At 44.7% G+C, this 27,552-nt stretch overlaps 7 protein-coding genes across 7 annotated transcripts; 5 read left to right on the top strand and 2 right to left on the bottom strand.

Moving 5' to 3' along the window:
- Positions 1 to 295: 295 nt before the first annotated feature.
- Positions 296 to 1,797, top strand: AOL_s00210g207 (uncharacterized protein; the record flags this gene model as incomplete). Its single annotated transcript, XM_011129009.1, has 3 exons — positions 296 to 407; positions 609 to 624; positions 708 to 1,797. The coding sequence occupies 3 exons, from the start codon at positions 296 to 298 to the stop codon at positions 1,795 to 1,797; spliced, it is 1,218 nt and encodes a 405-aa protein (XP_011127311.1).
- Positions 1,798 to 2,330: 533 nt separating this feature from the next.
- On the top strand, positions 2,331 to 3,692 carry AOL_s00210g206 (uncharacterized protein; the record flags this gene model as incomplete). The annotated part of the gene is made up of 2 exons (XM_011129008.1): positions 2,331 to 2,788; positions 2,858 to 3,692. 2 exons carry the CDS (start codon positions 2,331 to 2,333, stop codon positions 3,690 to 3,692), a joined length of 1,293 nt encoding a protein of 430 aa, XP_011127310.1.
- Positions 3,693 to 5,389: 1,697 nt separating this feature from the next.
- On the bottom strand, positions 5,390 to 9,744 carry AOL_s00210g205 (uncharacterized protein; the record flags this gene model as incomplete). The annotated part of the gene is made up of 3 exons (XM_011129007.1): positions 5,390 to 7,679; positions 7,742 to 8,561; positions 8,655 to 9,744. 3 exons carry the CDS (start codon positions 9,742 to 9,744, stop codon positions 5,390 to 5,392), a joined length of 4,200 nt encoding a protein of 1,399 aa, XP_011127309.1.
- A 1,441-nt stretch (positions 9,745 to 11,185) lies between these two features.
- On the top strand, positions 11,186 to 13,029 carry AOL_s00210g204 (uncharacterized protein; the record flags this gene model as incomplete). The annotated part of the gene is made up of 8 exons (XM_011129006.1): positions 11,186 to 11,213; positions 11,288 to 11,325; positions 11,385 to 11,413; positions 11,490 to 11,656; positions 11,759 to 12,126; positions 12,194 to 12,556; positions 12,617 to 12,748; positions 12,814 to 13,029. The coding sequence occupies 8 exons, from the start codon at positions 11,186 to 11,188 to the stop codon at positions 13,027 to 13,029; spliced, it is 1,341 nt and encodes a 446-aa protein (XP_011127308.1).
- A 1,301-nt stretch (positions 13,030 to 14,330) lies between these two features.
- On the top strand, positions 14,331 to 16,320 carry AOL_s00210g203 (uncharacterized protein; the record flags this gene model as incomplete). Its single annotated transcript, XM_011129005.1, has 2 exons — positions 14,331 to 14,866; positions 14,937 to 16,320. 2 exons carry the CDS (start codon positions 14,331 to 14,333, stop codon positions 16,318 to 16,320), a joined length of 1,920 nt encoding a protein of 639 aa, XP_011127307.1.
- Positions 16,321 to 16,901: 581 nt separating this feature from the next.
- AOL_s00210g202 (uncharacterized protein) lies at positions 16,902 to 21,394 on the bottom strand (the record flags this gene model as incomplete). Its single annotated transcript, XM_011129004.1, has 2 exons — positions 16,902 to 20,278; positions 20,344 to 21,394. 2 exons carry the CDS (start codon positions 21,392 to 21,394, stop codon positions 16,902 to 16,904), a joined length of 4,428 nt encoding a protein of 1,475 aa, XP_011127306.1.
- A 4,947-nt stretch (positions 21,395 to 26,341) lies between these two features.
- On the top strand, positions 26,342 to 27,262 carry AOL_s00210g201 (uncharacterized protein; the record flags this gene model as incomplete). The annotated part of the gene is made up of 4 exons (XM_011129003.1): positions 26,342 to 26,405; positions 26,461 to 26,829; positions 26,898 to 27,139; positions 27,212 to 27,262. The coding sequence occupies 4 exons, from the start codon at positions 26,342 to 26,344 to the stop codon at positions 27,260 to 27,262; spliced, it is 726 nt and encodes a 241-aa protein (XP_011127305.1).
- Between the last annotated feature and the right edge of the window lie 290 nt (positions 27,263 to 27,552).

Here is a 27,552-nt window from a genome sequence, read left to right as displayed (position 1 = left end):
ATTTTTCGATTTGACAAAATTATGACACCAGAATTTTCAAAAGGGTATTTTCGTAGTATCTGGATATATCACGTCGGCTCAATGGGTGGGTATGATGCTCGCCAGAAATTTGACAAGGTATGAGCATAAGGGAAATAAACGGCTCATCAATTGATCCGAGATTCCTGTGAATCACGGTTTTGTAAATTTGAATGCCTGCCATACTACCTCGAGATCTAGAAGAACATAAAAGAAGGGTTATTCCTCTCAGTCATGAAATGAGAGCTCTGTAACATTGTCCGAGCAGATCGCCAAAATGCCATTACTTCGTGCCTTTCTTGTCTTTCTTGCTCTTGTCGCTGGAGATATTTCGGCCACAGTCATCAAACCGACGGCATGTGATTCAAAGAAGGACGTTTGTATCAAAGGTAACTTTCGTATTTTCTTCCAATTCTTGTATCTATATCTCTTCTTTCACTTAATTTCCTCCAAGTCGACTGATTGCATTTAATATATGATCTGTGCACTACTAACGTCCTGCGTTAAAATCACAACAGCCTTGAATAGCTGTGGAAGTCGCAACCGGAAACAAGTGTCTACCGATTGCTCTAAATTTGTGTGGAAAACAGTTACTCTCCCTCGAGTGTAAGTTTGCGCGACTCTAACCACTTAAGCCTGTAGCTGGGCATAGCTATTATAATGCTAAAATTAAAGTTGTGGTTCTATAGTACTATTACCGAAACTTCAACCAAAATTCGTGCCTCGACATCCACCATTGCGTATACCGTAACCCAAAGTGCTAGTGGCGGCACTGTTCTTGAGACGATAACGGATGTGGTCACAATCATCCCGTCAACAGTCGTCAATGTGACCTCGCCTGCGAACACACCTGCGGCTACTGCAAAGCGTCTTGCCCGACGCGGCCCTCTGTTCCGTGCAATGCCCGATTTGAAGCTGCTGGATTCTCGAAGTCAAAAATGTATTTCGGCTATTCCATCTTATGCTAGAGATTGTAGGGACGCAACTCGCTACGCCAGTGCATGCTCTTGTTACGGCGTCCCTGCAAAAGTCTCTACTATTCCTGCAAAAACCACAACTTGTACGAAGATCGTCACTTCTACTTCCGTTTCACTGCTTTCCACGGCAGCCACGACAGTTTACATCACCGCGGCCGCAATGACAGAAACAACCACTATTACAAGCACAACCTCGAACGACGCAAATCCCACAACTCTGTCGTTGTTTGACCTTCAGGTTTTCAACACTCCAGGACAAGCACAGGCTCTTTATATGCGGAAGGGATTCGGATTCCAAGTAGCATCTATTGACGACTTCCTCGGTTTTATCCTCGAACCGAATGGGAGGTTGTACACTCCCAATGGTAGAAGAACATACTACTTCTGCGTCTCAGGTGGTGATTCTTCTGCACCGGCGTCTATTACAAACGGTGTATACAACGATCCAAACAGTCCGCCGGCTTTCCCGGGTCAAGAACTTTTATGCGGCTTCGACTCAAATCAAGTTCTTAGCTGTCAATGTACAGTTGCTGGGACTACTTATGTAGAGCTGATATTTAACAACTACTTTGAAGGTCTCAATCACGGTCTAGTATATGTTGCGACCGCTGGGTACTCTTTGGCACCTACGCAAGCCGTCGTTACGGCACAAGCTGTCCCATTCCATTGGGATGATAAATGTGGTTATCATGAGGATGAGAATGGTGATAACTCTTTTGATCAAGATTGCGATGCCCTATATGTTGACCCCAAGTATGCGGAAGATCTTTCCGATACTGGGGGGTTCGAACAAAATCCTTAAAATCAATAACCTGTCTTTCAAGATATATGATATTTAGATCTAAACTTATGAATTTCTGTATCCCATAAATTTTGGATTCATACCTACAAGAGATGTTTATTTCGCACTCCTTGAATAATAATATAATTAAAATAAGTGTTCATACATGTATACAACATTCACTATCCGTGTATACGTACCACATCCTAGGTGACCGCAATAGCTGCATCAAATTGCTCTTTATTTGCTGACATATTTTTCGCGACAGCTAACTCCTAAAAATCAAATAGGAAATCCGAAAATGTATGTATTGTTTAACGCCAATGGCCCACTTCCCGACCCGATGTATGGTATTCCAAAAGACGATTTCTTGTACACGTGTTGCGCCAATCCGTCACGCTGCGGACGAAGGTAAAGTGAAAAATTAGTCTACCCGACTTCGGAAAAAGCATCGAATGTGATCGTCTATAATCGATCTCAGGATATAAAGCTCAGTTACAGCGCCGCTCAGAATAGACTTTCTATCTTCATTTCTTCCTTTTAGTTAATTCCAAATGTCAGAGCAGAGTTCCCAGCGAGTTAACTCGAACGCTCGGGGGCCTAAGGGTGGAAGCCTGCACACAACACCTTCACTACAAAGTCTAGGCGAAGTGGTGCCGCCCCTCCTCCGTGTCCCCCGCGAAATCCGTAATGAAATCTACAAATACCTTCTCTACTTCCCACTACCTCCTCTCCCGGGTCCGGTCCCTGTGAATGAATGGAACGAGACACATAGACTTGAAAGGCGGCCTAGTCAATTCGAAGACCCTAATCGGAACATCGACATCCTCAGGGTTAATAAACAAATACACGGCGAAGCGACCGAGTTTTTGTACAGTGTTAATGTATTTCTGATACAAATCACTACCAGTGTTGCCCGGGAAGATATTAACAGCCATGGATTATCCAGCGGAGACCCTACTGTGCTGTATGATTCACCGTGGGAGACTTTGGGTTATTTTCATGGAGACAAGTAAGAAACCCTAACGTAATTCTCATACTACTTGAGCATGCAAAAATAAAATGCTTATTTTTTTTTTAGGAAATTTGGAAGCTTTGTTCCTTATAGTTACTGGACATTCCAAAATTGTCCATTGAGACTCAAAACTTACTCCTATGCACCTCGAGACGTTTGCTGGTGCACAAAGTGTGTGGAGAATATAAAGGATCAAAACTTGTTCCCCATCCCCGCGCTTCGGTATAGACACCTAATCCGCCGTATAAGGATTGATTTATTTGAGATGGGTATGGCAATGAAACAAAAAAGAGAGTATAATCAGGAAATTGCACGAAAACTGCTACTACCATTCCGGTATAGGTTGGAGGAAGCATTGAAACCAGTCGCCGAGAGCGTAGCCGTCGAAATCGCAGTTGCAAGTCTAGATTCTAAAGGAAGCGAGGAATTCCAGATTGAAAGCCCGAAAGCGTACGCGGAGCTAATCGAAACTTTATGGCCTCTAACGGCTGGGCCGTGGAAATATACGATTACGCTACCGATTAGTATACAACAACGATATGGGCATTTGACGGACTCCATATTGGAAAGTTGTAACCGGGAGGTGGTGGTTAAGAAGAGAGAGGAGAATCATTTCTTAAAAGTAGATATCGACCATAGTCGATATTTGCGGGTCAGGAATCGTGGGATCCATGTATTGGATCATGCAGATTACTTTCCTAGATACGCTGAAAGTGAGCCCTACACCATGCATATATGTCGACGCCCGAGTAAAGACAAATTAGTCTCTGAGGTCACGGAGCCTACATCGTCTTCTTCGCCCCATGCTGAAAAGGTTTCTAAGCGATCAAGTCGATTGTGGGGCAGTATTGCTCAGGGAACCCGCAGGGTTGGGGATAAAATTCGACAGAGAGTATCTTAGCTTAGGAAGACAATTAACCAATTGAAAGCAACGGGCTAGTGTTAGTTACGGAATTTGGCTCCGAAGAATCATGTAATTTTTTGTACGATATGTATTTACTATAGTATTGGAGATTATTAAACCGTTGCGATACAGAAAATCCCTTGAATGCACCATGAAGGGCTTAGTTCGCATTTGCATACCTAGCTTATACTGACTTATTGGGATGACGACGTTGACAACTTGCCAATACTTTGGGAAATAATCTATGAGTTTACATCGAAGGACCTAGTGGGATATCTCTATTAATTTTGTTTTGTAATTGCGATTTTTGACCTCTAAATAAACAATTCGGCTAACCTTATCTCCAAGCTTTTACCTAACTTCTTAGCCACCTTTCGTTTGTGGTAATAATGTGGCTAGAATCAGGGATATACGTTATTACCATTTCGCGTCTAGTTGACTGTGTCCCGAGAAAACGACCCGTTTGTTGATTAACTACTAGTACTAGTTAAAAACTAGATTGTATCTGCTTTTTGATTCTAGATGGCTTTCTGTTTGCCGCTCTAGCTAAGTGGTATGCCGGCGGGATTATCTAGCTATCTATGGTCTACTCGGCCTTTAAGTACTAAAATAGAGGCGCGGTTCAGATCGTTATGTTACTAATCAACTTGATTGAATCCGCCAGATCCGACTCAAGCCGGAAACTGTTGATTAATTTTGGCTATGGTGTTTAGGCTTTGAATTTATAAGCTTAAGTAGGTTCGTTAACGGCCTAGCTAGGGTGTCATAAACAGGACCAACTAATAGTTCTGATGGTGTGTATTGCAAATAGGGCTATGGCGCAAAGACTTCTAGAAATTCTTTATCTCCCATAGCTATTGAATACCACGATTAATGTGCGGCCTCTGACTATAACTATCCATCTTGTTCTCACGGTATGATTTCTATGATTTCTAATCTTCTTTTCTCTTAGCTGGGCTTGTTGTTCAATCGGCAACTATATACCATTATCCCTTCCAGGTCTGGGTACGAGACAACATTATCCTAAGTATACTAGTAAAAACGGGAAGTGATGATTTTTTATGATATATATATGGCGTCCCAGATCTGTCAGATTTTTTAATATATCGTATATAGGGGGTTTTGTAGTCTCGTATTGCAGACGCGGTCCACACTTTGGGGGTTTTGGTAGGTTTTTGGGACCGCTTTTAAAATTTAAGACGCTTTATCTATTAGTTAAGACGTCTGAATTGGCCCAAAAGCAGACTTAAGGCGGAATTTCTGCCCTTGAGAACCCTCGGTTTCCCCTACGGCATATATTGGACACAAAATGCGGGCCTATCAACTAGTATACCTATTTAATAACTACTCAACTTTGTCTCGTACTTAGTTCCACACAAGTAATACTTAACTTATTTTAGGTTGGGTCACTTACTTACCTGTTTCAAGTGCTGGTTTGTAGGCTGGTATTCTTAAGCTAGCTCGTATGTTTCTAAGCTGGTTTACATGTTGGTAATTCACAAGCTGGTAGTTTACAGGTCTACATAAAAGCTTCTAGGACGTTTAGGATGCTATAGGATGCCTGATATGGGGGGCGTGAATTACTCTCTCGTAGGATGCGATGCAACTTTCGTCATTCGATGGATCACCCTTGTAATTGGCATAAACAAGAGCACCGAGTCTGTATATATGTACGCTAGGGTTGTCTCGTAGTTTTACGTAAGCCAGCCTACCCGGCCGCTGGAAGCTAGGGATTCCTCTATAATATTCATACTGCCCCTTTGGTTTTCTTGAGCCCATGATAACGGGGTTTTGCCGTTATCGTCCTCGGAATATGGATTAGCGCCCTTACTTAGCAAAAACTCTACAGTAGTGCCAACGTATTCTCCATGACCTACGGCCCATGACAATGGAGTACGGCCTGTGTGGTCTTTACTCTCTAGGTCGGCCCCCAATCTTAGCAATATCATTGTAAGAGGCTTCTGTGGGGCCACGTATATATCCTCCTCAGCTGCCCGCGAAAACGGTGTTCGACCAGCATTATCTTTCGTCTCTAGGTCAGCACCTTCGCGCACTAGGAATTCTAATATAGTCTCAGTGCTTCCATATGCCCATACAGCCCATGACAGTGGCGTTAGGCCGTTATTGTCTTTCGATTCTAGGTTAGCGCCGTGACGCAGCAAAAGTTCCACACAAGCAATGCTGCCCTTCTGTGCAGCATACGACAACGCCGTCCGACCCATGTCGTCCTTAGCTTCCATATTTACGCCTCTCTTTAGCAGAATTTCTATGGTCGAGGAGACCCCACCCTCCGCACCCGCCATTAAGGGGGTTTTACCTTCTCCCCGAATCTCCACATTCGCACCTTCTCGTAACAACAGCTCCACTACATCATCGCAGCCATTTGTAACAGCAAACCACAATGGGGTTCGACCCTCATCTTCTTGAGTATCTATGTTGACGCCCTGGCGTAGCAGCCTTTCGACAAATTGAAGGCACCCTCCAAATGCAGCATACGATATTGACGCTCTATTTTCATGATCCTTGGCTGTTGGGTCGGCACCTCCACGTAGTAATATATCCACGATTCGTTCGCGCCCCAATTCTGCAGCTAACATTAGAGGTGTTCGGCCAAATTCATTTTCGGTTTCCAAATTAGCTCCTTTCCCTAGGAGGAATTCCACAACAGCAGCATGTTCTCTAGCGATAGCTTCCGATAATGCTGTCTCGCCATAGCGATTTTTCGCCTCAATATTTGCCCCCTCGCGTATCAACATCTCTACGATCTCGATGGATCCCCTCCCCACGGCCGTTCTTAGCGGGGTTCTGTCCGACAGGTCCGTTCGATTGAGTGCCCAACCAGCGTCCCAGCCCAAAAGGGTCTCCACAACAGCACTGTGTCCTCCATGTGCTGCCCTCAATAACGCAGTCTCTCCGTCAATATCTTCAACGTGCGGACTAGCACCCTCGCGCAAAAGCGTGTTTACAACGGCATCATGGCCCATTGTCGCTGACAATATCAACGCTGTTTGACGTTCAGTGTCTCTGGCCTCCGGATTGGCACCGTTGCGTAACAGGCACTCTACTGTCGTGAGGTCTCCATTTTCCGCAGCCACCATCAATGGCGTCTGACCCTCGAAGTTAGCAGCTTCTATATCGGTGCCTTCGAATAGCAACTGGTCAATATATTCCCATAACCCAAAGTGTCCCACAAGATGTATTCCCGCCGCCCCCATTAACTGTCGCGAAATTCTTAAATCGAAGTCGACTGACTTGAATCTCTCCCCTTTCCCACCATAGGTCCGAGTAATAATATCTTTGTTTCTCAAGAACGCAAATATGATCTCGTTCGTTGCTCTTTTGGGACATTTTTCAACCTCAGATCCAAGCGCTATGCGTGGAGAACATTTGTTGGCATGGTAGCCCCAGTTCCGCATTGCATAGGAACAAAATGGACCAGAGCTCATGTTTGAATCGCCGTTAGTATATTCGTCTGGGTTCGAATCAGCTGTCCCGAGCGGGTCCGCGCTGTTCATCTCAATCGAAAGGTGTATAATACATATTTCAGCTAAGCCCGTTTGGGCATGACGAGTCCACTCCTGCTTGTCAAAATACTCCTGCGTAGTGTAGTGGATCAAGCGAACAATCTTAGTGTCTTCATCAATTGTAACTAAGCCAGCGCAAACTGAGATAATATCATTGATATCCGTCAGATCATCGTCATCAATGGTATCTTGGCTGGCTTCTGGCTCTACCGCGAGCGCGTGTTGGAGTTCTAGCTGATCGAGCGGTCTTTCCGCGCACACGACCCACACTAAAACCCGACGGGCCAGGTTTTTGAAGTCGGGATTTTGGCTGTCAATTCTTTCCATAGCTTCTGTGTAGGCGATGCCGTATGCTGCCTCTCCCTCTTCGCCAGTTGAAAGTTTTCCCAGTGCTGTCTTCAACTTCTTTGGTGTTGTCTTATTTTCTACTGACTCGAAGTGAAGTCGTGCGAGAAGGAACCTATCCAAACATTAGACGGGATGTATGCGAAGCAGGTCGAAAAGATCATAGGAGCTACTGACATTCCTTGGACTGCTTTAACTATCTCGTCTTTGATCGCGCCACGATGCTCACGTAGCATTTTTCTTTTTGTTTGGTCTATCCGACCATCCAAGTACATTCGTAAATCCTCATCATCAGCACGCACTTCTAAGGTTGTAGATCCTTGTTCCGTGAATTGTTCGACAATTTCTTTTATATGTCTTGATGTTGCAAGTATGTTTACGCCGCACTCGGCATGGAGATCAAAGATCGTAGAAATGAGTTTCCCGCGGCAGTAGTCCGGACTTTGCATTTGGCACTCGTCAAGGGCATCGACGACGACGAACACTCTTGAATACAGAGTGACGACTGACTTGAGGGCTTTGCAGATTTGATCAACCGATGGCCGCATACCAATATTATTTTTATTTTCTTCGTATAATTGCTTAAGCTCCTCAGGTAGAGAGCGTTGCCGGCGGGCTAGCTGCTTCAGTACACTTGCGAGTATGTTGTATGTCGTCTGCTCGCTTTTTAGCGTGTAATTAAAATAAATCCATGCAATACCAACTGCTGGGGTCTTGCCGAAAAGCCGGGATAATTGGTCAATTACTACCGATGTAAGAAAAGTCTTTCCCGCTCCTGGAATACCAGGGCAAAATAGTATTTCCCTGGAACCTTGTAGCCAATTGGTAAACTCCTCGGAACCTAAAAACCATTTTCCGGTCCCAGATTGCCGTCTTTGGACAATATCATTATGTACTGGGCCGTATTCCATCGGCGTTAACCATTCTAGAACTTTACGGTCGTCTTCTTTTTCCAACCTAGAGGTAATTCGCTCTACTTTATCGTGGACTGAAATACCTTAATATATGCATATTAGTAATTGCCATAATATCTATTCTCCTAATTTTTGATATCACTAGCCTTGGTTGAGCATTACATCCCTCGCTGAACGTTCCTTGCTTACATCAACCGGCTCAAGACGCCTTAGGAAATCTTTCGCATACGCCGCTGCTATCCCCGCAGCATATTCCTGCCACTCGTCGTTCTTTCTTTTGTCGGCGTAATCGGATATCCCACGTATAACAATACAAGGAAAGTCATCCATCAGACCTGCTGCTTCCGTCTCTAAACACAAAACGTTCCCCCCGAGGTTTTGATCGATACTATCGCGGACATTGGCGTCTTTGATGACTTTGTTGCCTGAGGCGATCAATCCGAAGTGGACTTCCACATTTTCGGTCTTATCGATTTTGGTTTCAGTACTACGGTTGGCTTCTCCCCCAGCCCCTTGGGGACTATAATCGATTGGGCCGAATGCCCAGCCTCCGAATATAAACCTGAGAAAGCTCAAGATCACCCGCCAGAGAGCCAATAAGTAGGCTCCTTCTGCTCCTCGATCGCGTGGCGAGCTCTCGGGCTTGGATAAAGAGCTGCTAAGCTGCCTAGGTCGCTTATAGCGGCCTTGTAGATTCGGAAACCTCTTTCCTATATGAACCAACCGTGATGGGAATGTTATCCCGTGCATATCATGGTCAGAACTTAAGATACTCAATGTCGTTAGTAGTACCATCGGTGGCTTATCCAACGCTCCAGTTCGCTGAAACTTCCCATCGCTTTCCGCTTTCCCCATGTCCCACTGCACAACCCCCGGGTCCTTGCCTTTCGGCACACTAACTACCACATCACCAAGTTTAACTTTAGGTGGTATTCCTCCCCCAATACCAACCATAAGCCCGAGTTTGATGCCGGGAAACGTGTTCACCATCCTCGTTGCTATTACCGCAGCTTGATTTGTTCCAATTATGCCTTTTGGTAGGCAAGATATAACGATGTTGTGATATCCGATAGAGCCGAGGATGTAGTTACTTGCGTCATGTGAAAGTTTGGGGAGAGTCGGGTGTTCGACGTCTAACATCACCCGTGCAGCTGTGAGTTCTGTTGAAAGAGCACATATCCAGCCTATGGTATAGTCTTTGTGAGATTTTGGCTCGTATTCCGGAGGTAGTGCGGATGAGGGGTTTGGATCTGAGGATTGAGACATTGCTGTTGTGGTCGCCCAAATTTGCAAAATTGGCCGACCTCTCGAACTTGAGCTTTTGTATATTTATACGGTAGCCCCTTTGGAGATGATAACACCGAAATCTAGGAAACTTGTAGAGGATGTTTGGTTAAAGCTAGCGACATGCACGATTCTTTTTGAGAGCAGCTAGTAGATATCATCTCCGCCCGCGCGGCGGGGTTTGGTTTTGTGCCGGTTTTCTGGTCGAACCCTGTATCAATATTAAATCGAACAGCCTTCTTCGATCTTCCTGCATCAATTCAAATGCGTTAATTAATGGGCTATGCAGATGGCACCAGCAATCATGAGGACAACTTCGAGTCCAGCTTTTACTCCCCTGATTGGCTACTCCGTAGGCTTGCAGATGAATCGGGGCAAACCTTGCCGGCAACTTAAGTGTTTCCTATCCAGTTGCGATTTAACACTCAGATCAAGATCATACTGATAAATTAAGTCCTGGCCTGGGTTCTAGAATTACACTTAAGGATTCGAACTAGCTCAAATTTATGCTTAGCACTAACGAGCGGCGCGGCCCGGCACCGAATACTATTGGTTCTAGTCTAGTTCTAGTCCTGAAGAAAAGCGTATATATATGTCATATGTCGGCATGCATGCACTTTGGTCGAAAGTGCTGTGTTGAGGCGCAATACCCAACAACACGTCTTCGGATTCGAGGCTAGATGTCTTCGTGGTATCACGAAAACTTCTCAATGCAATGAACTGCAAGCCTGGATTTGACACCAACACTATCAAGGGTTAATAAACCTCGAGAAAACATAACCAGCCTTCCCCAGCTTATTGTTTCGTGAGTATTTTTTGAAAGCACCCTTACGGAAAACTGTTCGTTGCATGTCGGTCGGGCATCAATGTTGAATATCCAGGCCCGGGCACTTCGAGCCATAGAAAAACCTGCGAAGCGGCTGAAACACCGTAGCCGTGCAGCGAAAAGCGCTGATGTGACGTGGCGAACTCCAAGGCTGGATTGGCGACGGACCACAAGATCCTTCTGCGGCTCCCCAAAGAACTAAGCATTTTCTTGGATATCAGTTTACTATCTGGAGATATCAGTACGCAATCGCATGATGCAGGGCTGTGTTTCCTTGTCCGCCCCGAGATTTTCTCTCTCTCTTCTGGACGCGCAAGTCGCAGGCGCTTAGATAATTGAGGTTACACTCGGATTCGTGAATCGTGGCGATGTGAAAAAGGTCGGCTGTCGGATTTGGTGCCCCGCCCTCATAAATACGATCTTCTCCTCATGTGAAAGAGAGCAGATGGTTCAATTGATCTTTTCCTCCTGGCCCAGTCGGCGAAAAAATTATGGTCTTCACGACGGGCGGGCACACCAGATCCTCAAGTTGCTTCCTATAGCCTGACAGGACATTACTATCCTTTTTTAAGTATCATCTTTGTTAAGGTTTTCAGAATGTCGATAGTAAACATTGTCGAAGATAGTATGTCACCCCGCAGCCATCACTTCTTATCCCAACCCCTGTCCCAAAGGCAACACTAATATAATCGATCATAGTAAACCCGTCGCAGAAAAGGCTGCAAGATCTATTGCAGGTATCTCAGTCCCACGTCTTAAAAAGAAACCGAGTAACAATACGCTAATTCTTTCCAAGAGACACAGCACTGAAAAACTGACACTGATGTTTGTACCCATTTTCATCGCCATCAAGTTTATACGGTCGGCCTCTAGGATTATTGCTGATGTTTGCTGTATAAAGTTTTACATCGAGGGAAAACCTTGACGAAAACCCCATCCTACGAGAGAAGCTTTTCCGGCGATACTCGGTTCCTGAATATATCTGGACCAAGGTCTGCAAACGGCTCCAAGGCTATTTCGGGTCGGAAGATATATTTTCCTCGGATGACTCTACTATTGAGTCTCATGGTATACCACCCTATTCTTATAATTTTCAATTTTTGCCGTAACATGCGGTATACTTCTAATCCAGACTCAACTAAACCAATATCTTTTATGAATTGAACCCAGTTACCTGGTTCCATTTCGAGATAAAATACCCTTTCCCACCACCACCCAAAAAGAAAGAAGGTGCTGAATACGTACCTCCAGACCCACCTCCACAAGATGGCAAAAAGCCAGCCGGTTATGCCTGGTACAAAATCGCCATCATAACAACTTGGACAGCGCCCGATCAACACACAATAATATTCCTCGATGCGCGCGACAGCCCTGCTCATAGTATCCGGAACGAATTAAAATCAAACTGTGAAAACGTTAAGAATGAAGCTGCACTAGAAAATCCATACTGGTCGCATCAGTTCCTTATCGGGCCAATACTTGCATGTTACGACCAAGCTGTTTGGAATCTTCGAGATCTGGTTAAGGCTCTTGAACAGGTATGGGACTAACCCCGCATTCTAGATTATTATGTTAGTGAGGATTCTCTCTGATTGAATTGGATAGGGCCGCCGCGATGGAAAGCATGCAGTGACCAACGCTATCGATTCCAACGATAGCGATATGGAAGCGTCTCGTAACACGTTCAACTCCCTCCATGAGATCCTTCGGCATGCGCTTCATAAAACGGAGATTCTAGGGGTCGCAATTCAAACTCTCGATAGCATCTGCTCGCGAAAGAGAATCTTCGAAAGTGAACGATACTCAAATGAAGCAGCAGTGAATATAGATGCTCCCGAGAGTGTGGCGGTAGCAAAGCGTTGTGCGAAAAAAATTGGGGTGTACCTAGATTTCCAATTATCCATAGTGAGAAGCTTGGAGGCTCGTGCGAGGGCGAATGAAGCCCGGATAAGAAGCGAGATCACTCTAGTGAGTTTCTTACCTTTGAGGTTACCGCTTTGGCTTCCTCTTACTAACTTTACTCATTAGGCTTTCAGTATTGTCGCCCAGCTCGACAGCCAAGTACAAGCCAAAATTGGGGAGGCTGCTAGGAACGATAGTAACACCATGGTAAAAATCGCCGCAGTTACGATGTTATTCTTGCCTCCGTCGTTCGTCTCGGTAAGCTCTTGAAATTATTCCTTAACTCTTGGGTAGTATCTTATAGGTAAATTGGATTATTCTAGGCTGTCTTCAGTACGTCTTTCTTTTCATTTTCACCACCAGGGGACGATAAAGTCTCAAGGGATTTTTGGATATTCTGGGCAATATCCATACCCTTAACGATTATTGTCTTCGGCAGTCTATACCCAGGTGGCCGAGGATTATCTTTCAGAAGGCGTGTTGCGATCGCGGCACACCACAAGCCGTCGGTATCACATAGAACAATCCTCCCTATGTAAAATCTGGGAATGAGGTTGGCTAGGAATATCGTCTAAGCACAATCTTTTTTCACCATGGGATATTTTGGTTATCTGACGGGTTATCCGATTTCAAAATCGATTCAACTTTGTGATCATTTCAGCAGCTGCGTGAACTACTTATATATATATAAGAATACCTAGAATTAATAAACTAGCTTGAGTACAAGACAAAGTATATAGTCCTAGATTATCTAGTGATGCGTCTTTTACTCAAATGCAACTAGCCGTTATCAACCGGTTATCGATTCGAAGCTTGAGAAATTTATATCTAGGAACTATTATATTCGTGGGAAATCCAAATCTTTCACCATGTCAGCTATGTGTGAAAGCCCATTCAATTCCGAGAATGGGTAGTTTCACGTGCAGTCTCACAATGACGGCATTCAGAATGCTGGGTGCGCGTGATGTCAGGCGCCTGCTTCTTAAACTTAAACTAGCTTCAAACACCATCCTTTGTGTAACGTAGGGCTTGGCACCGGATCGGCTCGACATTGTCCGCAGCATTGCTTGTGTTGTATATGTTGCGTTTTTTTGATTTTCTTGGCGCCTCTGAACATCCCGGACGGAAACGCTGAAGTTCTTGGGGCCAATGCAACATCTGTGAAGGATCTGTCAATGGGGGCTTTAATTCTCAGAATTGCGAGAAAGTTTCTTCCTGCGATCCAACTAGAACTTCCGATCTGATACCGTGAATGAGCGAATGAGTCAAAATATGCACGCCGGAAAGATGTGTTGAGACTAACGGCTTGCGGAAGCTTGGACTAATCTACCCCAGGCCCGATTTTGGCGGACCCAACTTTTTGTTCCATTTAGTGCTGAATACAGTCATTAAATAGTGCTTATCTGTGGAACCGCGTCCAAATTTCAACCAATCGGCCGCAAACATCCCATTTTTTTTCGAATGTTGACGCGCAATCACATGAGTACGAAACATACATAGTTCCCACAGCTGCACGCACAGTATACTAGTACCATACGCTAGTTAGAATGCACGCCACGTCGATTGTACAATTGTGACAAAGGTTCTTTAATTTTCCAATGACTCAAAATGCCTGAGGCGTTGGGCCTAGAATCATATGTGTTGAAGGATCTGAAGGCGGTCTATATCTAGACGTCGAACGCACGAAGTTTTGAAGATATCATTCACAATAACAATCACATTCGCATCTTCTACCATTAGTTTTAAGAATACAACAAAGCTTCTACACTGTTAAACACTTTTTGAAACCCTTCTATATTATACTTTCGTCTTTATCATACCATATTATCGCATTATCAATATGCAAATCAACGGAGATAGCTCTGAGACCAATGGCTCCCCAGAAACCATCAACGATGTGATTCTGCTCGAGAGGCGGGATTACGAAGACCCAGAAGATAAAGATGGGTTTTATTCTCATCGTACAAAACTTTATGAGCTTGGGAAAGGTCCAGCCGCCAAAAGGCAGAGGGCCGAGGAAGGAGAAAGTGAGGAGTTCGGTAACTATACATTTCGGTGTATAGAACAGAATTCCAAATACACCTCCGGTAGAATCCTTGAGATCAAATCCGATCCAGTTAAGAAGGCTTTGGAAAAGATTGTAATTGGCTACCCCGATATCTCATTTTCGGTCCAAACCCCAATTTTGAACTTCCCGTTGAACGAACTTCATATTTTCAGCGACAAGTTAAATGCGTTGGCTGAGGAAGAGGAAGGGAAAGGAACCGAACTCGGACACCATCTAAGTGTTTTGATGAAGTTTTTGAATAACGAATGGGCACCATACAACAAGAAGGTTAGCTACTGGACAGATGTTGGATTGATCACTTATGAATAGTAAGTAATGACTATGACTACCTTCGGTGTTACCCTATATATATATATATATATACTAACAGCTATTTAGTCTATGGACTTTGTTCCAGCCAGGAAGCTATATTTACACGACAATTAATAAGAAGTCTCGGGTCCTAAAGCTTAATTCTTTTCAATACCAAAGTAGCTGCTCCTCCAAATGGGCGCAACTTTACGGTACCTACATCGACTACGACGGTACTATGTTCGGCGAATCATCCATGGACTTCACGATCCCAGAGTTCAGAGGCAGCAGAAAAATACTTGAACTTCAAGTTTTCCCACTTGAAAAACATCCAAAGAAAGAGGCTCTTGTAAAGCGATTGATCGATAGAGGAACAAAATTTGTCGGACTTCAAGGTTACCACTGCAAGAAGTACAATGGCCCTGTCCCGTGCGGATCTTCGATTAATACCCGGGTTATGGTCGACTCCCTATCTTACGGAGGAAGCAAATACCTGTCCGCACTCAAACGGTCAGCTGTTGAAGATGAAACGGAAGACAAGTATCACGACGAAGACGGAAATCCGATCGATAAACCAGAATCCACGGAGCTTCTTGAGCTGACTGACGATGAGAAATTGATTTGCACGGCTCTTATTCCGGCATTCACTCTTGATGACCATAAGATCTGGCTGGAAGTTTTCATTGATGACATCCAAGACATCGAATGGAATCCAGAGATCTTTTCCAAGCTCGTGCTTCCGGCTGAAACTAAACAGCTGATCCGCGGTCTTGTGGAATCTCATATCAACGAAAAGAGCCAATTTGATGATTTTATCGAAGGCAAGGGTAAAGGTCTCATCTCTGTTCTTCACGGACCCCCTGGTCTTGGGAAGACCATGACAGCGGAAACTGTTGCAGAATACACAAAATCCCCACTGTACACCATTTCCGCGGGTAGTCTTGGGACAAACGTATCTAGTTTGGAAAAGAGTTTGCGACGTATTCTAGATTTGGCTCAAAGATGGAAGGCGGTCCTCCTGCTAGATGAAGCAGATGTTTATCTCGAGGAGCGATCGGTTCATGACATTGAACGAAATGCTCTCGTTAGCATATTCCTTCGCCTTGTCGAATATTATCAAGGGATCCTCTTCTTGACCACAAATCGCGTATCGACTTTTGACGATGCGTTTCAATCGCGAATCCATGTTGCGCTTCGCTACAGCAAGCTCGATACCGACGCACGTGAGCAAATCTGGAGAAACTTTATTACTAGGATGGATAAAAGGGAGACGAGTATTGTTGAGGAGGATTATAAGGAACTTTCGGCTGTGGATTTGAACGGAAGACAGATCAAGAATGCGATCAGGACCGCGTTGAGTATTGCTGATACTAATGGCGAGACGCTGGGACTTAAGCATTTCAATATTGTTTTTGGGGTAATGGCCACCTTTGAGCGTGATTTGAAGGGTATGAAGGCTTCCCGAACATGAAACAATTTATACGGTATATATGTCTGGATGGCATCGAGCAATATTTGTATTGTTAAATTCTAATTACCTATTATAGCAGAGTTACAATTATAGATTTTGGTTTTGAGTCCCTAATTTAAGGAGTCCTTAAGGCACGATAAATTTTATATTAGTGTATTCATTTTTCTGTGGAGAGCTCTTCTCCAAAAATTGTTATTTAATGCGACGCAGATATATCTCACCAGATCGGAGTAGGCGGTTCGGGCTTGTGTAAGTTTCCGCTTTTGAAGAATTTGCTTTCTGAAAGTTCCCAGCGGCCAGAATGTGTACCTATGACTTAACAAAATACCGGAGCTGTTGATTTCCAGTGGTATACTAATATTCTAATTTTGGTTTAGGATACTGACTGTTCAACAAATCAAAAGATTTAGGTAATAGGTAAAATGCAGCTGGAAAATAGTTAATAATAGCTTTATTGGTAGATAGAATGGAGGCGGGTTATGATGCTCGCAGCAGCAATTACTTCTGGTTTACGAGATAAGTGATGCTGCCAACTTTTGAAATTGAGTTGACTTAATTCGTTTATTATTATTGGGCCCATATTAAAGTGAATATTTATCTCGGCGGTAATCACGGAGAAGCTGCAAAATCACCGTTGCTGTTGGCGACCCCCCATCTCGTTCGATGGCTACAGATAATGGCGTACGTCCCGTATTGCTTGCAGATTCCGTATCAACACGCCCCGTACCAAGCAGTTGCCTAACTATTGTTTCGTTCCCATGTAGGACCGCTAATAACAGCGGTGTCTGGCTATTATTATTTTGACTGTCTGCCTCTACAGAGCTCGGAGCAAGTAGTTGCTCAACGACTTTTGGATAGCCACCTATAACCGCTAGCATCAATGGTGTATTTCCATCCCGGTTCTTAGAGTTTGTATTTACTCGACCGGTAGCGAGTAATTGTTGGACAATCGCCTCTCGACCTTCTCTGCTTGCTTTTAACAAGGGCGTATTTTGAAAGTTGTCTGTTGAATCTGGGTCAACGCGCTCTGTGGCTAGGAGCTGCTGGACAACGCTCGTAGTGTTGTTGCCACTGCACGCTGCTGCAAGCGGTGTATCCCCACGGTTGTTTCGCAAATTTGGGTTGACATAATTTATCGACACTAAAACCTTGACTAATTCCTGATGTCCTCCCTTGGCGGCTTTGAATAGTGGCGTTTCTCCGTTGTTGTCATTTCGATCCGCATCAACCCGCCCGGTAGCTAGTAGCTGCTGGAATATCTTCAAATGACCCTCGCTAGCTGCTAGCGACAGTGGCGTGGATCCATGATGGCCTCTGGGATCTACATCGGCAGATTTATCTAGGACCAATTTGAATATTACTTCGTCTCCTAAAATTGCTGCTCTATGTAATGCTGTATTCCCAAATGTGTTTCTTATACTGCTATCAATGTTGTTTTCGAGTAGGAATCGTACCATTTGTTCTTGCTTTGAACCGATGGCCTGATGTAATGCCGTTCCCATTCCCGGTCTAACATGGTTAATATTGACACCTTTTTCAAGCAATAACCGTACGACGGCTTCATGTCCCGCTTCTACTGCATAAAATAATGGCGTCTTACCCCATTGATCCGGAGAGTCAACAATGGCACTTTTTTCAAGCAGTAACCGTACCACGACTTCATGTCCCGCTTTTACTGCATGGGATAATGGTGTCATTTTCTGATTGTCCAAAGAGTCAACATTGACATTTCTCTCAAGCAAAGCTAGAACTATTGCTTCGTTTCCGTTGCTAACTGCATGCGATAACGGCGTTCGACCTTCGTGGTCCTTCGAGTCAATAGCGTTATATCCCCCTGGGGGAATTATATAATCTCCATCATCATCGTAATGAGGCAAGCGAACTCCCGAGCTTTTCTCATACAAGAGTCTGAATACTACTTCGTTGTCTTGACTGGTAGCGTGGTGTAGCGGCGACATGCCATTAGCAGGCTTCCAACTGGTATCGACATCTTTTTCGAGTAGTAACCCAACACATTTCTCGTTCCCTAATCTTGCTGCATGTGACAGGGGTGATAAACCAAGGCGATTATCAAGGTCGGGCTGGCCTTTTTGAACGGAGTAGATGGAAAATAGGGGAAGTATCTCATCACCGGTTTCCAGCAAATGGGCGAAGATTCCTTTCTTCCTTGAAAACTCGAAACTCCGACCCAAGGCAATTCGTTCGTGATTCTGTTGCGAGTATAGGTGGCACAGCTCGTGGAGCTCTGACCCCGACGAAACTTGCGCCTGGGCTTCTAAAAGTACTTGGACTGCTTCATGACTTCCAAGAGCTAGTGCGGCAAGGAGGGGTGGCCCGTAGCGTTCCCTTTCCACTTTGAAGCAGGAGTACCTATCCGGATGAATTCGGATGAGGTTTGCCAAGTTTTTCTCTGCAAGGATGTAAAGCAGACCGGTTCTTCTTTTGTATTGCCGGGTTTTAAACTTTTCGAATATATTTAGGGTATCAATCCAGTCTGGGACTGCGGAATTAAAGGCCAGCAGAAAATTATCTTGAGGAACGGCCCTTGCCGCACTATTAGCGTGGAATAGTATATTCTGACTAGCATACTCTAAAAACGGGTAGTTGATCGAAATTTTTATCGGATGAGTTGCGCTTTCCCTTTCTATCTCTGTTGTAACCGCCGAGCGATGGCTCATGTATGCATTGCAGGATTCTTTAAGCCTCTCATGACTTAGGCTTTCCAGATCAGCACTGTGGTCTGGCCAAAGTTCCTGGAGGCCTCTATCTTTGATCAGAAAATCTCTCACGGATTCGTGGATAAATTGAACAGTCGGGCGATTTGATTTTGTTATTTCAGCAAGTCCCTTCGAAGAACTCGTAACACAATTGCTGATAATATCTTTGGCATCGGGTAGGGTAACGACCGGGATATCCTTGTCGACTAAGTTCTTTAGAGATAGCCCCGACCAAAGTGCGTGGTAGTACTCGCCAGGGCTCAAGGGCTGTTTTGCGTACAAGATCCAAATGATACAGAGCAGTAGCTCCTCCATATTTTCGCTATCCCTCTTAAGCATATCCTTAAACAATGCGCTTAAGTCACCGGGAAGTTCTGAAAGTCGCTTTTGTATAGCGAGTCGGCCTCGTGAGTTTTCCTTGTTGAGGATATCGACAACTAGAACTACCCATAGAAAAACTCCAGCGGCTTTCTGGAGAATTTGGGCGCGTAGTTCTTCAGCCATCACACCCTTGCCCATTCTAAGACGGTTTCTAACATAGCTTTCCAAATCTTGAGAGTGTCCTGACTGGCTTTCCAAAGTGAGTTTGATTCCTCTATCGATATCTATGTATGGATAATGCCGACTCGAAAAACAAATCCGAAGCGGGGTGCCCATTGTTGTAGATCTTTCCGCCAGATCTTCGATATCTTGTACCATTGTCCTGACTTCTTGTTCGTCGCACTCGTCGAGGGCATCGATGAAGCACGTAAACGGACACTCGCCAAGACTAGAAACTGCATTCGTAAAAAGGTCCTTGAGCACATTCAAAGGAGGACATCCGTTCTGATTTTTTGGGATAAGATCGGTATCGTCAAGGACAGTCTGAAGATCGGGGTAACCCTCGAGTAGTTGCAACAGCAACGATCGATACATTCCCGATATGGACTTTTCCAATATCCCTCCTCGAGCGTGGAAGAAGAAAGAAGCGACAACTGCCTTGCGGGCCGCTTGTCTTGTCTTCCCGTAGATAAACTTCATGATTGTTGACTTCCCAGCGCCTGGCTTACCACGGATCCATAGAAAGCCGCAATGATCTGACTGTCGTGCTGGATCGAGCCAGTCTTTATAGTCTGGATGTTTCAAAAACCAGCGACATGTTTTGTCGTGAGCAGATCTAATATCCGTTTTTCTAGAGTTGATTTCATCGTATTTGAGTGAATCCAATATCTCTTGTCGACGATCGTGCGACAAATCCTGGTCTAATTTCTCCATTAGAGGATTTGGAAAGAGGACATAGAAATTGCGGAGTTTTTGCTCTACTAACCACTGTTCACAGCGCTTAAGAATCTCTTCGGCATTTCTATAGCTGGGAGTACCTCCAGGAACTCTCTTGCGTAGGCTGCCGCCGTCGCTGCGGCGTAAGTTTGCCAACCTTTATTTTTATGGGCATCTGAATAGTCGCAGATACCTCGGATTGGGAGGCAGGGCAAGATATCCATTAACCCAGCCGCCTCCATCTCAAAACAAATGGCGTCTAGTTCTCCTGCGATGTTGTCTCGTATGGTTCCGCTTTTTATCACTTTGTTTCCGGAAGCAATGACACCGTAATGAACTACAGGGTTGAAATCTAGCCGTGCTACTCGGGTGACTAGCTTCGACTCGTCACATTCGTCACAGCTAGCCGTTGAAGATATATGCTGAGAGTTTGCGGTAAACAGACGGTCTGGTAAGTCCGGGCGGCCGTAGTTAGGGTGCTCCCCCAGTTTCTCCCGTAAAATAGAAGGGATGCGGCTTTGGCCTAGAGTATGTTTGGCTCTCAAAGTGGATATAACAGTTCCGGCTGATGAATGAGGAATCTTTGCTATTGCCGTCCGCTGAATTTCTCCGTCCTCAACGATTTTGCCCAAGTCATACTGCATCACCCTAGTTCCAACGACAATATCGCCTAGTCGAATGTCTACTGTACTTGGTACCCCGCCCCCAATCCCCACCATCAAGCCCAAACGAATGAATTTGAAAGTTCGAACTAGGTTTGTCAATACATTCGCCGCGTTGTTAGTTCCGTATTGCGTGTCTGGCAAGCATGCAATGACAACGTTATGCCGCCCAATGCTTCCAAGTATGTATGTGTTGCTGTCGTTGGGGTCGGTCGCGACAGCATCGTGAATCTCGTCCAGCATGGCCTGAGCCGCCGCTAGCTCCGTGTAGAGGGCACAGACCCAGGCAATAGTGTAACGGTCGCGCTCTACAGCCGATAAGTCTTTTTCGGATTCATAAACTCTGTCTTCCAGGTAGTGCCTTGTTTTCTGCCGCCTCGGGAGGTGAGACGAGTCCCCCTCATTTTGGTTCTCGTCCAAAGCTCTTTTTCCGTTCATCTCAGGGTAGTTAGGCTTCTGTGACTGAACTGATATTTAGTAGCTCAAGTATAGCCGGCTTTTTCCTCAGCTGATCAGGTAGCCCTAAAAAAAATAAGAAAATTACGATGTTCATGCCACGAAAGAAGTGACGGAGTCGTAGCTATCAAACGCCCTTTCAGGGAAGTTTTTCAGCACTGCTGCCCGGCTACCCAGCCTCCCATTTATGGGGTTGGCTCGAGGCTCTCTGCATCGTGTATTTTTCTCCATGAAAAACTCTGCATGTTTGCCAGGTGCTTCTCGCGGAGGCGCAGTATCCATGTTGACGACAAGTATCCAGCACTGGACAGCCCGCACAGCGTAGCCTCGCGATAGGCTCAACGCAAGACTTCTTTGGTGGTGCTGGCAGTGGTTGGGTTTAAATATCAATGTACTCCAAGTATTGTACCACTCCTGTAATCGCCTCCATGGCGCTTGATTCCCTCGGAACCTCGGCCTGGATATTTCTAGAATCGGAGGTTTTACCAAGGATAAGTCAAATAAATTTAAAATATACTTATCTATATCGCCGCCGAAAAATTAGGCTCTCTTGGATCTTTAGAACTTATATTCGCTCTCTTGAATATTCGATTTGCAGCAGCCTTCAGGGAGACCACACGAAGCACCTCAGATCGATCTAACCAATCATGAATATCCGAGGGACGAACACGGTGGTGCGTTGAACAACTCAGAACTCAGCCGCATTCGATGTGCTGCAATCATTCAATACTCAAGTAGAGCTACAAGCTAGTCTCGGCGATAAACAACTTGTGCTCTGTGTGGTCTAGTTATAGAATTAGTATATATACCTTGGAAGGCCAAGCCAGTCTCATAACGAAACTGTAGGGCCAAACATTAAAAGTTCACCGAAAACAAAACGTTATGTGAAAATTTCATGCCAGACTGGAGAGCCATAGTGCTCTGAACTTAGGAACAAATTTGGGCATTCTTCAAATTAAATTCAATCTTCGTGATCGTGGTTAGGGGACTTTTCAAAGAGTTGGGACAACAGTGGGTATCGATATATCTAGAAACGACTTTGAAGCTCGATCTTCTTACTAAGTAGGAGCTATCAAATTACCTGTTCTTTTTATTCAGGGAGAATACAAGTCGACGTTGCTCAATTAATAACATCATGATATGCAGAAACCAATTGGCTGCATGTACGTCGCCGTAGATACAAACTTGCGAGCACGTCTGCCCAAAAGGTTATAAGAGATATTACCATTAGTTCACAAGAAATAAATTATCCCTAATTATTACGGTATTTTCCTTTATAAGCTAAGACGAGTTATTATTGGATATGCGACAAAACTACTTCCACTCGGCGGAACGCCGCGCATTCTTTGTCCGAACTCTTTGTGTTGCGTGTCATTTTGAGGTCGCACAACGCCAGCCAAAAACGGACATCAAATCTGGAAAGGCCTGATTGCAAGACGAATGGTAGTTAATTGGAGATGTCTTGAGTTTCTTTGATTAGCCCAGATTGAGCTCAAGGCATTCACTATATCTACTTGGGAATCGAGATGTAGCTTCGTTTCACCGCTTTAGTTAACGTTCAGATTTCGACCTAATTTTGGATTCTCTACAGCTGGCCTACACAACCGGACCTCATTCAGACCGCTTTTAGCCCTCTGACACCATGGTCTCCAACGAAACCCCCCCTTTCCAATTAACAAGAGATCGGGGCTACTATTATCATTGTATATATACACTTAGTTTTCATGTGGCGTGCCAGTTCAAATCAAGTAGTAGCCATCATCATATGGGCCAGAAATTCATACAAGCTAGAAGAATCGCAGCTGACGGGCTTTCTGATTCGGCGCCTGGCTTCGAAACTACAGCAAAGCGCTAGACGATGAATCGACGTGTTGACCTGTTGGCAATTTGGATTGTGGTCACTTTCTACGAGGCTGATACTTTCTCACCTGCGCCAGAGGAAATCACGTTCGGCGCGCAGCGCTGGCGGCATCAACTGTACTCACATATAAATTGCCTGTTCTCAATTTCTGTTTAGTTTAATACTCTCCCAAAGCTGGATTCCTAGCCTTGTTTTCGTCTTTTAGTTGATATTGTGCATCGGCAAATCTGAATCTCCCAGTGCGAGCCCGTATTACCACAGCCACCCCCAAATTTGCAAGGCGCCAAGCTTTCTCCAGCCAACCAACGTTCTTTTCTCGTGGCCACCGGCTCCAAGGATAACACAGTTACGAGGCCGGGAGCCCCTGGGAGGAGCCCAAAACAATCGAAAAGAGGACCCGGATAGAGCGTTCCGGAAAACTGATCCATGCGTCGATCATAAGGTTACCTTGTCGTTATCTCGTATAATCCACCCGGTAGTCGATATTTGGGGGTGGTTTCGTTTATGGACTGAACTTATTGGTCGATTATTTTACTAGAATGTTGAATATTCTGAGTTGTAGGTCCGAGAGCGTCGTATGATGAATTATTACGAAGGGTGAAACTTAAGAAGTTCGACTTATAAGCTTAATATAGCTATTAGATGCTATATTCGCACTAAGACTTTCAATTCGCTGTTTGTTGGTGGGGGATACGAATTCATGATCATGATCGATTTCCGCAAGGCTCATTTCGAGCGTGAATTCGTAAAGATGTGATGTAGACGGGTTATTGCATATTATTTTGGTCTACGCACGAGCCTTTTAGCATCAGTGCTGACCACCATGGAATATTGATATTCCGATCTCTTTCCGGACTGTAGGTAGCGTTCGGGTATATTCCAAACGACACGAGTGGTATTGTCGCTGAGTTGCCATATCCGCTTCGTCCCGCTCCCTCGCCAACTAGCCTACCCGGCCCCGATATTAAGAGATCCACCGCCAAAATTCGTTCAAGTTAGGCTAGTGAAAATGAACTAAGCTATTGCAGCATAGTGTAGCCACTGTGGTGCTCCAATCCCATCAGGCACTTCAAGGTATATAGAATATCTACGTGTTCCTTAGTACTAGTCGTTATGGCGATAATATTGTTGAGTACGAGAATTTCATCTAAAAGGTCCCGGCTCATCTTGTGCAACAGTTCGCATTGCATGTGCATATGCAATATTCAGAATTCCGATGTGGGGGTGTTGCAAGTCCGACGGATGACGGAACTGGATACATTCTAAATTTATGTGGATCTCGTAGTTGTGCTGACTATGCCAATCCCTGTCTCCCGATCCCCCCACTCGTATACTCCGAAAAAATATCTTGCCGTAGATTCTTGATTAGTTGTTGCGGCTCCTTGGCCCGTTTATACACTGTGACATGTTTTGTAAGCCGGTGCTGTCATATGGCCCTCTTCTTTGATTGTACTAGTGCAATGTACATACGTGATTGATTAAATCCAATCAAATCTTAAGTCCTTTGAAACGTCTGTGTTTGGTATAGATCATGCCGTTGCGAAGAACAAAACTCGTAACTCGCGTCGCCATACCCTGCTGCAAGTCTATTGAGAATGTTCTCTTGTACCGCCGAATTGTGCTAAAACCGGATCTATCTGGGTTATATTAAAACGGCATCCCATTCGTGTAAAAGTGGGGTCAGTCGGTAAACGGGTCTTCTAAATTTTGTATGGAATTTATAGTCTCGACATGGATGGGCTCCCTAGATCCCTACATCCTTGCCATATGCATGCTGCCGGATCGACGTTGCAGCTCCCGGTACGATTTCACGAGTTTATGGAGCCTCCTCGTGGCAAAATTAAAACAAGGAATAGATATACTGGCCCCCATTCTACATCAGGTTTGGTAGAATTAGGTAAAGTCATTTGGTTGATAAGTTATTTCCGGATTTTTGTCTCCACGAATTGGGAAGGGTAAAGTAAATACAGATCAGATTCCCATAACGGCAAAAGACTTCTAATTAAAATGTATACGAGTTGAACATGGGGTCTGTGCCCGGCGCTAGTCTTGTCACTTGTCTATGCTTCCCTTTAGAATCTAGAAAATAATTGTAATTACCCATGTGAGCGGGATGCTGTACCTACTAATTGGGAAACTAATATTGAGTAGGGTTTGAATCCACAATACCGATCGAAATTTTAAAATACACAGTCTCGCTGAGATGCAGCCACCCACAGTCATGAAAACTGTTTGCTATTTCTGATGACCAGTTCATACTAGTAAAACCATAGTGTGCTTACGTCCTCCCGGGCAGTCGACATTGACCGTCATGAGTAAGCATATATCTTGAAATACTGACAATTTTGTTTCATGTTCTGGTTATAGAATGTATGCTAATATCGATGTATATTTATGTCGTGAAACCAGTTCAGGGTTAGTAAGTTTACCAGCGATGTTATTGGTTTACCACGTGCGTACTATTTCAACCAGCCGTTTCTATTGTCTGCACCTAACGTTAACACCGGGATTCCGATACCAACCTTTTCAAAAACAAGTGTGAGACATTTCTATATTATGATTCAGTATGAATACTGGGATAAACCCCAGCGTACTATCAGTTATAGTGTGGGTTTTAAATTATATTCCTTATGTATGATATCTTCAGAAGTTCACTGTTCAGTCACGAGGTAGTTTGGATACGTGCACCGGGCGGGCAATACGGCATGTTACAAGCGTATGTGGAATTCTGAGCTGAATGACCCCCCGTCCGCGTAAGCAACTCGTATACGAGCTGTTGATGTGATGTTAGACTTGCATTTACGAGAATTTGTCTGAAGTTTCTATACGATCTAGATTAGTTGATTTTGATCACCAGTCTGAGAATGCTTTCGTGTCTTGCTACAACGGCGGAAATAATGATGTATAAAAGACCACTCGATTCCCTCTCAATCACAGAAATCAATCCAGCAAGCAAGACAACCAATTCCAATAGCAAGATTCTCTACAGCTACATTCACATAGTATTTACTATTTAAGCAACTGCACTCGCAATTCAAACAATAGACTTTACTAAGTCCACAATCAAAATGCTCGCACCACTCGGTCTCATCGTTGCATTTGCAACCGTTCTCCCTACCGCTATGGGACACTGTATTTTCTTTCCATATTCCAGTCACCCGCGGGACTATTCACTAACAATTAATAGATACCTTTCCCAATCTTCTTTACAAGGGCGCAAAGTTTCCTGATTACACTTACATCCGCCGCACTTTTAACCACATCTCTCACTTCCCTCTCTTTGACCTGAATTCTACCACTCTTCGCTGCTTCGAAGATGAGAATATTCCAGACCCTGGTACTCTCACTGTCAAAGCCGGTGATACCGTCGGTTTCACCGTCGACGGAAGAATCATTCACGAAGGTCCACTCGTTTGGTATATGGCTCGTGCTCCAACCGGTAAAACCGCTAGTACTATGGATGGCAGCGGGCCCATTTGGTTCAAAATCAACCAAACCACCCCTTATATCGGAACCACCCCGGCCCCAATCGAGACCTTCAAGTGGCCACACTACAGTATGTTCCATCTACTTCACACAAGTTAATAAAAAAAACGAATTAATCAAATTCTAACATAACAACAGACGCAAGCGAAGTTCACATCCAGGTCCCCAAGTGCATCCCATCTGGCGAATACCTCCTCCGTGTTGAACACATTGCCATCCATATCGCTTTCATGGAGGGCCAACACGAGTTCTTTGGTGCATGCGCACAATTGAGGGTTACCAACGGACTCGGGACCGGTGCTCCATGGCCTTTTGCCCAATTCCCAGGTGCTTACAGAACTGATGAGCCTGGCTTGTTTTTGAATGTTCACGACAACTGGGTATGCATAGTCTCCTTTCTCATATTCTGTTCAATTTAAATTTTAGAACAGTTTCGCTAATGTTGAATTCAGGTTCAACCCGACCGTTATGAAGTCCCAGGACCACCAGTCTGGACTTGTTAGAGAGGCTTTGTTCGAATAAAGCCAATGTTTTGGCGAGGGTGTTGGATTGTGAGGTAGTTGTGTTGCGGTCGACTGTGGGTGGTAGTTAGAATGTGTACGCAAGTGAACGGGGGTTACTGTTGGAAGTTAGCAAGCTGAAGTAGTAGACGTAGGAGTAGACTGAATTTGATTCTATACCTTTAAATTTCTTGGCCCATTATAAGGACTCGCAGTTGAGTACGCAACCAAATCTCGATTACTATATTCCGCTTGTCTCGTACCCAGACCCGGAAGGTATTCCGCGTGATATT

Source organism: Orbilia oligospora, assembly GCF_000225545.1.
Source record: "Orbilia oligospora ATCC 24927 unplaced genomic scaffold scaffold00210, whole genome shotgun sequence".
In the NCBI taxonomy this organism is placed as follows: domain Eukaryota; kingdom Fungi; phylum Ascomycota; class Orbiliomycetes; order Orbiliales; family Orbiliaceae; genus Orbilia; species Orbilia oligospora.
Note: the sequence above shows the minus strand (reverse complement) of the source record. Positions and strands in the feature narration are given on the sequence as shown.